At 40.2% G+C, this 15,845-nt stretch overlaps 1 protein-coding gene across 4 annotated transcripts in view; it reads right to left on the bottom strand.

Annotated features, from left to right (window-relative positions):
• Positions 1 to 147: 147 nt before the first annotated feature.
• The window catches only part of WDCP (WD repeat and coiled coil containing), a 28,570-nt gene continuing 12,872 nt past the window's right edge, over positions 148 to 15,845 (bottom strand). For 2 of the 4 annotated variants that reach the window (XM_037005577.2, XM_037005576.2), the window contains 3 exons: positions 7,985 to 9,827; positions 3,304 to 3,418; positions 148 to 1,969 (listed from right to left, as the gene is read on the bottom strand). In XM_037005577.2, the coding sequence (XP_036861472.1) occupies positions 1,842 to 1,969; positions 3,304 to 3,418; positions 7,985 to 9,808 (2,067 nt within the window). In that variant the 5' untranslated portion in view covers positions 9,809 to 9,827 and the 3' untranslated portion in view covers positions 148 to 1,841. The remainder of the gene's footprint in view (positions 1,970 to 3,303; positions 3,419 to 7,984; positions 9,828 to 15,845) is intronic. The other 2 variants (XR_012122518.1, XR_005057890.2) reach the window with 1 other exon arrangement.

Raw genomic sequence — 15,845 nt, 5'->3', positions numbered from 1 at the left:
TGACAGTTGTCATGGAATCAGATTTTTTGTAAATAAATAATTTATATTCTGGACTGTCCACCAGAAGAAATACAAAGACAACATACACAAACATAAAACCAAGAACATTTCTCTATATCAGTAATAATCACAAGAATATACCATCAAAACATTCACAACAGCCATGACGACTGAATTTTATTGAAGCGTCCTTCATAGGATTCTAACCGGCAAAACGGTGATTATAACATACATCTGGAGGCACCCACATTGATCTTACTACAGGGTCCCCCAGGTCCCCTTTTCAGGCTTCATCCTGCCAAGACACTTCCTTCGCAAATGGAGCCAGGCCTCAGACGGTCCTCAGCCACTGCTCTGAGGCAACTGATCACAGACAAGTGGCCTCCAGTTCCATTACCCCAGCAGCTGTCTAATGCATTTGAACCACAAAATGGGCCCTCGCTTCTTTCCTATCCCAGCTCCATCTTCATAAACTGTAACAGACAGACAGGAGTCCCCAAGGGTACAAAATACTTCTTTCCAGATAATTCCAAGGAAAGGAAGAAAAAAAATGCATACATGCTAATGGAGCTTCTGTGGCTAAAACGATTTATCTGCAGATGTGCTCTGACTAGCCACACCACTATCAATTTGTTATGCAGCAGTAATTGGAACTTACGATTTTGTCTGAAGGCAGTGAGAAGCGTTGTGTCTATCTGAGGTTGGAATCAGGGCATCTTTCCACTAAGATGCCACTTTAGCCCACAATTATAATAAACGGGTAGCTTTTAGAACTACCTCGATTCCCAACTTTCCCAAATTCTTTCTCTCAGACTCTAAGCTGGTTTCTAAGACTTGAATGAGAGGAAAAGAAAAACATCAAAATCAAAGTGACAATTTAACTAAGGGAGTTGATTGCTGAGAGAGAAATAGGACATTTTTATGATCCCAAAACTGGAAAAAAAAGAAAAATCTGGAGTGACAACAGCACAAAATCATGCCTTAGGCCTCACCTGTGCTTGGCATTCTACTAGTAACGCAAGCACAAGCTCAGGTGGGGTCCAGAGGGGTTAAAGCGCTTGAAATCTCATTTCAAATTTGCTTATAGTCAGTTCTGGGGCCTATCTGGATCTTGTCAGACAGAATTTTTAAGGAAGCAAGAGAGAGAGATTTAAATCTTGGGCAGTCCAGTTAACACTGGAACTACTTCCTATTCTAGGTAGTCCTGGGAGAAGTCAACTGATTTTTTTGTCTTCCTTTGAACTCTGCTGATTCCTGCTGGTTTGGGGTAACAAGGATATGCTGGCAGGAGCATCTGTTCTCCAGCACTACTTATCCTCATCTTTAAGCCAAGAAAAGATCTATAACAGTGCTGAGGTACCACTTAAGTGCCTCTAAGACAGCTTTTACACAGTTTTGGGCAAGGGACAGAAAGCCTCAGAGAAACCATAAAACACAATCCATATGGCACCATAATATTGTTTGTTCTGGGAATTCTGCCCTTAGACAAAACCACACAGTCATGAATACATAAATAACCACTTTCTGAGCCATCTAAGAAAGGCTGAGCTCTCAGTGAGCAGTAAGCCTTAGCCCAGGGGAAAAGCAGGAAAAGGGAGAAAGGGGGAAAAGTGGCCAAGCCACCCAGGGCAACCGCCTCATCTCTGAGGGACAGTGTAAATTCCACCTGGGAAGAGTCAGTGGTGGAACACATATCTTGTTTGTAATGGCCTCATCTGAAAAGCTATGCAGCAAATATGCTCCAAACAATTATCAAGCCAGACGCCTAAATGGTTAGAACAGCTGGTGGTATTTATGCTTTGGGTAGTAAGGTCTCTAATAATTTAAGAGAAAGATCATGATCAAGACTCTGAGACAAAGTCTTTGAAGACATCTGACCTGCCATCTCTTATGATTATTTCCTGTGTGGCTGAGAAAATTAATGGGATGAAGCCTTCACTATCAGCACAGAGAAGGATCCAGTGGGAGTCTGCAAAATAAAATAAAAATAGGCAATTTAAGATTTCTCATCTTACTCTATAAAGAAAAACATGACAAATATTTTTTTGAGAGGAAGTATACAATAGTTGATACTATTATTCCTGATCATCACAAATCTTTACAAAGAATAGGGAGATGGAAAGACTGTCACTTAGGGTCAGGTTACATGGCAGGAAGGGGATGTTGATGACTCAGGCATAGCTAAGGGACATACATTTTCACCCAGGGTAGGTATTTATCAGAGTGTTATGCATATGAGCATGTGTATGCATGTGTGCACACGTGTGAGGGGCTGTGTGTGGAGTGTCCCTACCTTATCTACATGTTGCTAAGCAGTTTCTCCAGAAACTATGTGAGTTAGGAACAGATACTCTATGGAGGAATGTGTTTATTCTTTAGATCTATACCAACCTCTAGGCACTTGAGGAGGCTGAGCTGACTGGAGCTGGACTAGAATGGTCCAGGTAATCCTGAATGGGTTGTTCCAGGATAATGAAAGGCCCCTGGCATAACACATGCCTGGACCTTTTCTAGTTCTTTCCAGTCCACTGTGTCTTGCCTTTTACCCTGTAATTTCACTTCTAAAAATCTAATCTTCCACAAAACATCATGTAACATATGCAGAGAGGTTTTTATTAGTGTTGTTTATGATGTTGAAAAATTAGAAACCAGCTAAATGTCAAAGAAAATACAGCAAAATAAAATATGGTATACCCAGAATGGAATATTAACCCCACCCAGTAAAAATGACAATTATGAGGTTGTATCACAAATGCATGTGTCAAAATAGAATAGAATGGTGATGCTACAATGTTAAGAGGGAAAAAAGGAAACAAAATTTCATGTTCAATATAGCAGACAGGGTACAAAGAAAGAGACACTAAGAAAACTATGCTCCACATCTGATGAAAAGTGGGCATGACTCAGTCCCTGCCACCTAGGAATGTCCTTCATGTCCACATGTCTGCTGTACGATAAAACTGCAACTCCTTAGGAAATATTCTGCAGTGCTGTCATGATCTTTATGTTTAGTTCAACAGGTATGTATGATGTTTTTATGCCACTGCCTTGCAGTTGTTAAATAGTGCTTTGTAACACTTTTCTGTTTTTTTCATGTGAACATTAAGGTTTTCCAGCCAGGCTCTAAGGGCAGAACCCATTATTTTCCATGTTTGGCCCTTACAATAAACATGGGTTTACAGTAGGCAATTCTAGTGAATCACTGAATAGTGGGTACATCTCATTTTCATAACCAGTGAAAATTACAAAATAGATGGTAGAGAGAGGGGTGTTGGGTAGGGTCAATTTCTGAATTTTACCTACCATGTAGCATTTCAATAACAGAGAGTCCAAAAGCCTGCTGAACTGTACTGAGCCTTAGTTTGCCATTGCAGAGAAGTACGGTTCTTTTCTTAATGGGACCTACACAGTAAGATTTCTAGAAATACAAAAACAAAAGTTGTTAAACTGATTGCAGGAGTAATGGTGTTAGCATAAGGATAAAATGTGTAAATAGTTAGAAAAACTCTTTATCTATTACTACCATCAGCTAGACTTCAGTTTTAAATAAGGAGCTTTATGTCATACTATTTAACACAACTAAAGCATCAGAACAAAACACACCCCCCACTTTACTTTTCCTTTTGCTCTGCCCAGTCCCAAGGGTTCTGTTTCACTGCTAGGAACTGGCTTCCCTAGAGTATGACTAACGACACTACATAATGATGGATGGCAGCCTGAGAGATATCTGACGGTGAGAGACAATTGCTTAACTGTTTTATATATAACTAAGAAACTTCATATTTTTTTTACTGGGGAAAAATTGCCAAGAAAAACTGCTCTAAGTGGTGGAGTAACAGAGGATTTGCTTAAGTAAAATAAACAAAATTGTGGTTAGAATTCACTTTGCTTAGAAAAAGTACAATTATTAAATTTTTAAAAATCTTAATAAATAGCCAAAGCAATCCTGACACACAAAAATAAAGTGGAGGGGGGATCTCGCTTCCCAATTTCAAGCTCTACTACAAAGCCACAGTAATCAAGACAATTTGGTACTGGCACAAGAACAGAGCCACAGACCAGTGGAACAGAATAGAGACTCCAGACATTAACCCAAATATATATGGTCAATTAATATACGATAAAGGAGCCATGGGCATACAGTGGGGAAATGACAGCCTCTTCAATGGCTGATGTTAGCAAAACTGGACAGCTACATGTAAGAAAATGAAACTGGATCATTGTCTAATCCCATACACAAAAGTAAATTCGAAATGGATCAAAGACCTGAATGTAAGTCATGAAACCATAAAACTCTTAGAAAAAAACATAGGCAAAAATCTCTTGGACATAAACATGAGTGACTTCTTCTTGAACATATCTCCCCGGGCAAGGGAAACAAAAGCAAAAATGAACAAGTGGGACTATATCAAGCTGAAAAGCTTCTCTACAGAAAAGAACACGATCAACAGAACAAAAAGGTATCCTACAGAATGGGAGAATATATTCATAAATGACAGATCTGATAAAGGGTTGACATCCAAAATATATAAAGAGCTCACACTCCTCAACAAACAAAAAGCAAACAATCCAATTAAAAAATAGGGAAAGGATCTGAACAGACTTCTCCAAAGAAGAAATTCAGATGGCCAACAGACACATGAAAAGATGCTCCACATCGCTAGTTATCAGAGAAATGCAAATTAAAACCACAATGACATATCACCTCACACCAGTAAAGATCGCCACCATCCAAAAGACAAACAACAACAAATGTTGGTGAGGTGGAGAAAGGGGAACCTTCCTACACTGCTGGTAGGAATGTAAATTAGTTCAACCATTATAGAAAGCAGTATGGAGGTTCCTCAAAAAGCTCAAAATAGCAATACCATTTGACCCAGGAATCCCACCTCTAGAAATTTACCCTAATAATGCAGCAGCCCAATTTGAAAAAGACAGATGCACCCCTATGTTTATTGCAGCACTATTTACAATAGCCAAGAAATGGAAGCAACCTAAGTGTCCATCAGTAGATGAATGGATAAAGAAGATGTGGTACATATACCCAATGCAATATTATTCAGCTGTAAGAAGAAAACAAATGCTACCATTTGCAACAACATGGATGGAGCTAGAGGGTATTATGCTCAGTAAAATAAGCCAGGTGGAGAAAGACAAGTACCAAATGATTTCACTCATATGTGAAGTATAAGAACAAAGAAAAACTGAAGGAGCAAAACAGCAGCAGACTCACAGAACCCAAGAATGGACTAACAGTTACCAAAGGGAAAGGGATTGGGCTGGATGGGTGAGAAGGGAGGGATAACGGGGGTGGAAAAAGAAAGGGGGCATTATGATTAGCATGTATAATGTGGTGGGGGGGCACAGGGAGGGCTGTGCAACACAGAGAAGACAAGTAGTGATTTTACAGCATCTTACTATGATGATGCAGTGACTGCAATGGGGTATGTGGGGGGGACTTGGTGATGGGAGGAGTCTAATAAACATAATGTTCCTCATGTAATTGTAGACTAATGATACCAAAATACTAAAAAATACCTCTTCACCATTTTTTAAAGAGTAATTTACATATTATGATTGGTTCTGATACCAACTTTCTGTATCTTTTAAAATGAAGATATATGTGGTAATCAAATCAGTGCAGTACTGGTAAAGTTCTAGATAAAGAGATCCACATTAGAGTAGTCGCAGTATGAGAATCCAGAATCAGATCCCAGTATATATGTCTATATGTGACAAACATGGTACATCAAGTTCAGTGGGATAAAGACAGATTTTTTTTTTGGTATCATTAATGGCGATCCTTATTGGTATGACATGATATCTCACTGTGGTTTTAATTTGCATTTCTCTGATGACAAGCGATGTGGAGCACCTTTTCATGTGTCTGTTGGCCATCTGAATTTCTTCTTTGGAGAACTGTCTGTTCAGCTTCTCTGCCCATTTTTTAATTGGATTATTTGCTTTTTGTTTGTTGAGGTATGTGAGCTCTTTATATATTTTGGATGTCAACCCTTTATCGGATCTGTCATTTATGAATATATTCTCCCTTTCTGTAGGATACCTTTTTGTTCTATTGGTGGTGTCCTTTGCTGTACAGAAGCTTTTCAACTTGATATAGTCCCACTTGTTCATTTTTGCTTTTGTTTCCCTTGCCCAGAGAGATATGTTCATGAAGAAGTCACTCATGTTTATGTCCAAGAGATTTTTGCCTATGTTTTTTTCTAAGAGTTTTATGGTTTCATGACTTACATTCAGGTCTTTGATCCATTTCGAATTTACTTCTGTGTATGGGGTTAGACAATGATCCAGTTTCATTCTCTTACATGTAGCTGTCCAGTTTTTGCCAACACCAACTGTTGAAGAGCCTGTCATTTCCCCATTGTATGTCCATGGCTCCTTTATCATATATTAATTGACCATATATATTTGGGTTAATGTCTGGAGTCTCTATTCTGTTCCACTGGTCTGTGGCTCTGTTCTTGTGCTAGTACCAAATTCTTGATTACTGTGGCTTTGTAGTAGAGCTTGAAGTTGGGGAGCGAGACCCCCCATCACTTTATTCTTCTTTCTCAGGATTGCTTTGGCTATTCAGGGTCTTTGGTGGTTCCATATGAATTTTTGAACTATTTGCTCCAGTTTGTTGAAGAATGCTGTTGGTAATTTGATAGGGATTGCATCGAATCTGTAGATTGTTTTGGGCAGGATGGCCATTTTGATGACATTAATTTAAAGATGCATTTTTTAATAATGTTGCTAGCACAACTATTTATTTAACTCTCAGAAAATAGAAATGGACCACACACAAAAATTTAAAGATTAAAAACTTACATGTAAAAACTAATATAATAAATTAATGCAAGAAAATCTAGACTGTTACATGCATATTAATTTCTATAATATACAAAAACCTCTTATAAACTGGTAATTCAGTAGGGAAAACTGAGCAACAGGCAATTCACATTCAATTGACAATGAAAACATGCAGACATACTCACATTCATGAGTAGTAAAGGAAATACAAATTAATAAAAGCAAAATACCGCTTCACACTTAATCAGACTGGTAAGGATGTGAGGAAAAAGTCTCGTAAGTTGCTGGTGAGCACGTGATGTCACATTAAGTAAAAAAGTCTATGAAATGCAATCTGGCAACTCTATTATAAGTAGAAACAAATAAACTCTTCAAATGTACACTTACACTTCTGGGGACCAACCAAACAGAAATATAAGTATGAATACAAATAGGTACATACGAGAATACTACTGCTGCACTATTTGGAGCGGCTAAGACCTGAAAACAAAGTAAATGTCCACCAACAAGGGAATGGCTGAATATAAGAGCTTATTCTCAGCATGAAGTAGAGTGCAACATATGATCCCATTTTTGTAAAACAATGACAGACCTCCACCATCCCCGAGCCTTTATACCTATACATAGATCTGTGTGAGATTATATCAGTTTCAAGTAAAATATAGAAGGATCCACATTAAGCTGCTAACATGGGTTATGGGGAGGAAGGACAGGGCCAAGTTCAATAGGAAAGTGTTCATGATAAAAACAGATATGCTGTGATCCCATTTATGTAATATATATTTGCATATTAATGCATAAATAGATGCATTAAAATGTTTTAATGAACATAACCTTTCTCATAAGTGGAAGAGTATCTACATTGCATACAGAAAAGGTTTCAAAGTGAAATTACACAATATTTTTTTCTTCTAAATGTAATTGTCAGAATGAGTACAGTCATTCATGCTTTCACACCATGCACATGATTAAATCATGGTATATACTAGTATGTGTACCCACCTGGTTGGCAGGCAACCAACCTGAAAGGTTTAACTTGCCTTTATTGTAACATGTCATTTCAGTGATGTTCATATTAGACACCATCCTCCTTATTAATAAACTTTTCTTGCAGCCTTACTGGCTGCAGGAGATTTTATGTGCAATGGTAGTTCCTCAAAGGAGAAGTTACCTGGTGAGTGATGTGAACATAAGGCAGATCCTGAAAGAGCGGATACACTGGAGAGGATTTCTCTCCTTTATGTAGAAAGTCTGTGAGTTCAGAAAGGCGCTGCTGCACTTCAGTGAGGTTCCTTGATAAAATTTCCAGTTCCTTTGATAGCTGGCAAATTTCCTTTTCTTTTTCTAAGTTGTTTCTTTGAGGCAAATCAGGAGGTTCTGGGGTATTGGTGTGCTCCGCCATGCTGCTGGGTCTAGGCAGTGTTACTGAGTGGTTAACAGGCTCAGCATCTGGAGTTTCCAGGTTTATGGAGCCATCACAGATACTGGCTGGCTGGCTGATGATTTCTTTAATAAGGGTTTTTCCAGGCCTTCCACTTGGACTACTGCTACTACCTGTTAACAAGAGCCCTCTGTTTTGGTGATAAAAATCTGGGGAAAGACTTTCAATCAGCTCTTTTCTATCTGCTTCATTTAAGAGAGTACTGAAAGTAGAGTAGCCACTCTGGGTTTCACCCAATGTTATCGGAAATTCTTCTTCCAACATTACTTCTCTAACAATCAAATGAATGATATACTCATCAGTTTTTGAAGAAGGAAGAAATGCTAAATCAGTGGAATTTTGTTTTCCTACCATAATTAATAATAATTTATCTGTCAAGAAACACATGCCTTTTGGTTTTTCACTACTCTCTAGTTGAATATGCGGGATGTTTGGCATAAATGATGGAACGAGAGAATAGATGAAAATTGTATTACAGGTATTGGAAGCCACTGCCACTACCTGTGCTTTAGGACTAAATGCTATTAGGTCAGGAACCAGAATACCTGGAATTGTGACTTTTCTAGTATGGGCAACCTCTTTGTCAAAGGTCACAAAGACTAAATGTGAAGAATCCAGGCCAGTTCCCACTAAGTAGTCTTTTTCTCTTAGATAAATAAGAGAACTACCCTCAGACTTAGATCTACTGAATTGTTTATGAGTTAGATCCAGAAGATCTGAAAAGGAGTAAGAAGAGGGAGAAACTGATGTTTCAAAAGCGACTGCCTCCTCATGCACAGAGGGCATTTCATCACTACCTGGTGAAGTATACAGATAAGCCTCTTCACCACTAGGCAGAAAATCAAAGGTTTCAGATGCATTTAACCTACAAATTTTATCTAATGGAAGCTCAGTGGCTATAGCGATCTGTGAGTCTGCAGTGGCTCCAATGGAGCGCACAGAGCTGTCCACATAAAACACTGGGTACAAAGAGCTCCTGTGAAGAGTCTTCCGAGCACCATCCCAAATATAAGAATGTAGACTGCTGCCTACTGCCACTACCAGCCTCTGGCCATCCTGGGTCCAACAGGCACAGTGAATGAGGCCCTGGGTGTTGATGTTTGCTTTTACCCAGGAACTGTCACAGTGAACATTATGGAAAACGGAGACATCCTGTGCAGTCAACACAGTGAGGACGGCACTTTTTGGGTGCCACACACAGCCCTGAGGAAGAACAGGGAGTGATTCTCTAATCTCACAAGTCTGAGACATCAGCCATTTGCTTGTCTCTGTCGTGCTGTGGCATAGCTGCCACACAATGACATGTTTCTTGTGCTGGACAGCAAGCAAAGCGGGCATGTCAGCTGTACCAGATGGGGACCAGGACACGCCACACACATGTTCAAATTGTCCAATGATCTTTGAGTCCCCAAACTTGGCCTTTCCACAGTGAAGCCGTAAGTCAGTCAGGACTACCTGATTCCCATCAGTCCAGACAAGGCCATGAATTGGGTGTATTGCTTGATATAGTGCATTCAGCCCAGTCCTGAGAAGTTTTCCTTTTCCCAACTCCATCCTTTCTGATAAAAGTTATCTGAAGTAATTAAAAAGAAAGTTATACCATGAGAATATAATCAGACAAATGCAGAATGTAAGACATTTTATAAGACAATTGGCTTAGACCTTTCACAGGTCAATAGTGTGAAAGGAAAAAAATTTTTATAAAAAAATAGTTTTTAGAAATAGGAAAATTTAAATAAGGAAAAGATATTAGAAGATATAATAGAGTTATTAATTTTCTTAAGTGTGAATATAGCACTATGGTTATGTAGGAGGATGTCTTTACTGTTAAAAATATGCATGTTGATAAATCTGCAAAGAAGTAAAAAGCTAACCTTTTCAAACAATATGGCTTCTCTCTCACTTACCAACTTTACATTTCCCTGTATGGCCCCGGAAGATGACTGGTTAGCCAGAGACGGGTAAGATTCCTCAAGGGAGGAACAACCTAAGACAGGCACAGTCGCAGGGGGGCCATCAGGTGAGAATTTGGGGATCAACAGAGGTGAGGCTCAGAACCTCACCCCCCCTGCTTTGAGAGAAATCTTCTGCATCCGTGGATGTTTTGCTGCCCTTGTCTAGCCTGGATTAATACTTAGTCCATAGGCACACACCTGATCATCTGATCATCTACATTTGCCCTCTTACAGCACTAAACTATGTTTTCTACCTTTATCTTGCATCTACCTACCACTTCAGCATTTTATTAAAAATAAAAATAATAATAATAATAAAGGGAGAAATGTGGGATCAACATATAAATCAAGTATAAAAATCAAACGAATATTCATATTTGACCTGATTGTTTATAGGTCATAATGCGTGATCAAAACCGAAAGTTTCTGTGATGAATGCCCTTGTACTGTTCACCATGTAAGAATTTATTCACTATGTAAGAATTCGTTCACCATGTAAGAACTTGTTCGTTATGCTTCAGAAGATTGGAGACTGACGAGAATTAGACTTGAGATGGATTAATGATAGTACATTGAGCATTGACCCCCCTATACTGAATTTTATTGTTGTTAACAACCATTTGATCAATAAATATGAGAGATGCCCTCTAAAAAAAAAAATATGCATGTTGAGTTATTTTGGGTAGTGTTATGATGCCTACAACTTCCTTTCAAATGGATTAATAAAAACAAAAAAAACAACAAATTTTATATAGAGAAAACAGATATAAAAGATAAAATGTTAGTAACTGTTGAATGTAGATTGAGGCTTTGCTGCTATTTATGAAGATTTCAACTTTTTTAGAAAATTTTCAAATGAAAAAATTGAGAAAAATCTCTCTCACAATCTAATTTCTATTCTTTCAATGCCAAATCAATTGATAATTGATATTCATGTCCCTGACTTTATTATTACTTATTTCCTCAACTCCCTTCAAAATGGCTTTTACCTCTATACAGAAATGACACTCATAACTCACTATTGTTATTTCTATTTCAGCATATTTAAATAGCACTTAATAATTATCAGATTGGTAAGGATGTGAGGAAAAAGTCTCATAAGTTGCTGGTGAGCATGTGATGTCACACTAAGTAAAAAAGTCTATGAAATGCAATCTGGCAACTCTCCCTGTTACCTTTGTTCCTTGCAACAATCCTTCACAATAATGTAAGAAAGGTTAGGCAAGTATTAGTTTTCTCATTCTCATTCTTCATTTTTTTAGGCATTTAAATTACTGGAGAAGTACATGCTCAGAAATGAAATTCAAACAAACCAGATGTATCTAAAGGAAAACTAAATGTCTCCTCCTACCCCATGCCAACCTCTCTTCACCACCACAAACAATCCCACAATCTCAAGTCCTTGAGAAAAGCACTGTTAACAATCTGGTGTGCAGCCTTTCAATCTGTTAAAGAAACCTACAAGAAAACCACAATTTTATATGTGCTAGGTTTTCTCTTTTAAACAAAAAAATGGGGAGTAAGTCAGAGATCCTGGATTAACAACAGAAATCACCCTGGTTAATTTAAGCAACAAAAGAGAGGGCTCAAGAACCAGGCTCAGAAAACAAGCAAGAACCAAGCGAGACCCCACAGAATAACCCCTGCTCCTACTCTCTGGACACACCGGGGACTGAGAATCTAACTGCACTGACCCTTCACTTGATGGCAGTTGCTGAGGATTATGAATGAGGTGGGGAGAGCCTTCCACTGGCTGAGCCTAGCTCACATACTCTTGCTCTAGCTGCCAGGAGGATGGGGAGAGAGGGAGGGTTTCCCCACAAGGCTTCTGTAATAGGGCAGGGCACTGCCTCCCAGCATGAGCCACACCAAGGGAGGTCCCCCGGAACCCCTCACAAATCAGCCAGGGGTTTTCAAAAAATAACCAACAATTACCACAGAGATATGTTATCTATTATTCACTAGTTATTTTAAATCAAGGACACCTTTTCAAGTCAGTAAAAACAGACCTGCTTAGATCTTTTAAATAGCTGCAAGGTATTCCCTAGTATGTATATATTATAATGTACTCAAAGATTCCTCTGTAAGTAGGAATTCAGCTTGTTGCCAATTTTCGTCTAGATGTGGATTGAGCCAGAAAGTTTAGTATGCAATTCTTATCACTTTTCTCTTTCCTTCCTTCCAATGTTACCCACTCACATGCTTTCAATTATCACCTTTTATTACTTTCAGATCTGCATCTCTTCTCCTGGCTTCTTTGCTAAGTTTTTTCTTTTAAACAAAAAATGGGGAATAAGTCAATGTTATTCAAATACATGTTAGGCTTTACATTATGGCTGATATTAGCCCTGCCCACATTCACTTCAAACTTAACATGTATAAAGAAAAAAAAAAGGTTTTTGCTTTCAACAGCAGCTCTTCAATTTCTGTTAATGATGTCACTATTGTCAATTTCATTCAAGCTAAAAACTAGGGACTCAGTCTGGCTTCTCTGTCTTCTGCCTTCTCAGAAACCAAGCCCCACTAATTCTTAGATTTGTTTCTGAATCCAGTACTTCTTGTCATTCCCACCAGCACTACCCTGGCTCAGATCACTATCACCTACACTTGGATGACTGAAACAGTCAGTTTCCCGACCTCCAATTTGTCTTTCCAGTCCACCTTGTACAAAACCAATTTGAAAATGCCCTTTTAAGAATATCAATTATCAGCTTAAAAATTCTCAGATGCTACCTACTCTCTGTAGCTGTGCTATTCAATACAGTAGTTACTAGTTACATGTGCTATGTAAACTCAATTAAAATAAGAAAACCCAGTTCCAGTCACTAGTTCTTTTTCAAGTGGTCAACAGTTAACATGTGGCTAGTGGCTATCATATTGGACAGAGCAGAATAGAACATTTCTACCATCAGAGAAAGTTCTGCTGGGCAGCACTGGCCTATAGGATAAAGTGAATTCCTCAGTTTGGCATTCAAACCCCTTCCCAATCTGGACCTACCAATCTCTCCAGTCTTATTTCTGTTAATCTTCATAGTTACAATGCCTGGCCTATTCAAAACAATGAATGATGGTTGAATTGAAGGTCCTGTTTAAATACCATCTCCTCTGAGAGGCCTTCCTTAACCATCCGCCAAAAGTGATATTTTCCTCCTGTTAACTCCAAGAGCCCTTACAGTTTAAACCACTCATGTGACACCCTCAGTTTATTACCTACAACTACCAGTTACTTTTTCATGTACTACATCTCATTTCCACAACCAACGTACAAAGTCCTTGAGAGCAGAAACTAGACTTAACTTTGCCTGTCAGTTCCTAGCTCACTTTATAAGTGCTGACAAATATTTTCAAATGGATCGCTCTGCGTCTAACACATCATATAAGGAATTTCCAATTGGGTCACAGTATTGCCAGGGGTTGTGTTGATTACATTTTTATTGCTCTAGGCTCTTATAATATTGAGTCAGTAATCCCCTTTTGACTATACTTGGACATGCTTTTTAAGGCTGTTAAATAATCCACCCTCTTAAGAAACACCAAAATAACAGGGAATACTGTATTAGGAGATATTTCCCTCCCCCTTGCTTCATACAGTCCAAATGCAGGAGTACACTAGCATTTCTCATTTCTTGTATTTTTTAAAAAAAGGTTAAACAACCATACATATTAGCACAGGTTTTCAGGTCTTGAATGCACATTATCATTTAAATCACAAGGACAAACAAAATTGATAAATCAAATATTTACATGATATAATTTTAGCATTTTATAAAAATAATGTAGGATTTAGAACAAATTAAAAGTTTTCTTCCTACAGGAAAAAAAAATAACACCTTTATTTCTGGGAATTATTGGAATGTAGATTCAATGTCAGTGCCACAGTATAAAAAGCTTTCCTTGAGGCGGAGCCAAGATGGCGGCGTGAGTAGAGCAGTGGAAATCTCCTCCCAAAAACACATAGAGCTATGAAAATATAACAAAGAAAAATCTTCCTAAAATAGAGACCACAGGACACAGGACAACATCCAGACCACATCCACACCTGCAAGAACCCAGCGCCTTGTGAAGGGGGTAAGATACAAGCCCCAGCCCGGCGGGACCCGAGCGCCCCTCCCCCCGGCTCCCGGCGGGTGGAGAGAAACCGGAGCGGTCTTTTTTTTTTTTTTTTTTTGGCGAGCGCTTTTTGGAAGCCTTAGAGGGACGGGCCCCCGTTGCTGGGGAGGCAGGGTGGCGGGACCGGTGAGGAGGTGCCTGGGAACGGCGCCGGAGGACAAAGAATATCCCGCGTTTCTCCCTGCGAGACCTGGGGGCGGGTGCCTGAGACCGGTGCCTGAGGACGGAGGAGGTCGCGCGTTTTTCCCCTTTTTTTTTTTTTCTCTTTTTCGCGAGCGCTTTTTGGAAGCCTTGAAGGGACGGGGACCCCAGTGCTAGGGAGGCACGGTGGCGGGACTGGTGAGCGGGTGGCTGGGACCGGCGCCTGAGGACAAAGAATATCCCCCGTTTTTCCCTGCGGGACTGGTGGGCGGGTGCCTGAGACCGGCACTTGAGGACAGAGGAAATCGCGCGTTTTTCCCCTTTTTTTTTTCTCTTTTCTGCGAGTGCCTTTTGGAAGCCTAAAAGGGACAGGGACCCCGGTGCTAGGGAGGCAGGGCGGCGGGACTGGTGAGCGGGTGCCTGGGACCGGCACCTGAGGACAAAGAATATCCCGCATTTTTCCCTGTGGGACCGGTGGGTGGGTGCCTGAGACCAGCACCTGAGGACGGAAGAAATCGCGCGTTTTTCCCCTTTTTTTTCTCTCTTTTTGCCGAGTGCTTTTTGGAAGCCTTGAAGGGACAGGGACCCCGGTGCTAGGGAGGCAGGGCGGCGGGACTGGTGAGCGGGTGCGTGGGACCAGTGCCTGAGGACAAAGAATATTGAGCGTTCCTTCCCTGCGGGACCGGTGGGTGGGTGCTTTTTGGAAGCCTTGAAAGGACAGGGACCCTGGTGCTAGGGAGACAGGGCAGCAGGACCAGTGAGCGGGTGCCTGGGACCGGCATCTGAGGACAAAAAAAAAAAAAAAAAATCGCTTGTTTTTTCCTTTTTTTTCCTTTTTTTTTTCTCTTTCTTTCTATTCCCTCTCTCATTGTTGCTGTTGTTGTTTTGGTTTGGAGAGTGCTTTTTGGAAATCTTAAAGGGGCAGGACAGGTCACTTAGACCAGAAGCAGGGAATCTGGGGATCTCTGGGCACTCTAACCCCCTGGGCAGCAGGGAGCACAGAGGCCCCTTAGGGAGATAAATAGTCTCCTGGCTGCTCCCCCTCCAACGGGGCTCCACCATTTTGGAGGAACAGCCCCAGCCAGGCCAAGCCCACAGCAACAGCGGAGATAAACCCCAAGGCAACTGGGCAGGAAGCAGAAGCCCTGTCTGCGCACAGCTGCCCAGCACAAGCCACTAGAGGTCGCTATTCTCCCAGGAAAAGGCTACAAACCAACAAGAAGGGAAGCTCTTCCAGCGGTCACTTGTACCAGCTCTGCAAACTATCTCTATCACCATGAAAAGGCAAAACTACAGGCAGACAAAGATCACAGAGACAACACCTGAGAAGGAGACAGACCTAACTAGTCCTCCTGAAAAAGAATTCAAAATAAAAATCATGAACA

This window comes from Manis javanica, chromosome 1 (assembly GCF_040802235.1).
Source record: "Manis javanica isolate MJ-LG chromosome 1, MJ_LKY, whole genome shotgun sequence".
NCBI lineage: Eukaryota > Metazoa > Chordata > Mammalia > Pholidota > Manidae > Manis > Manis javanica.
Note: the sequence above shows the minus strand (reverse complement) of the source record. Positions and strands in the feature narration are given on the sequence as shown.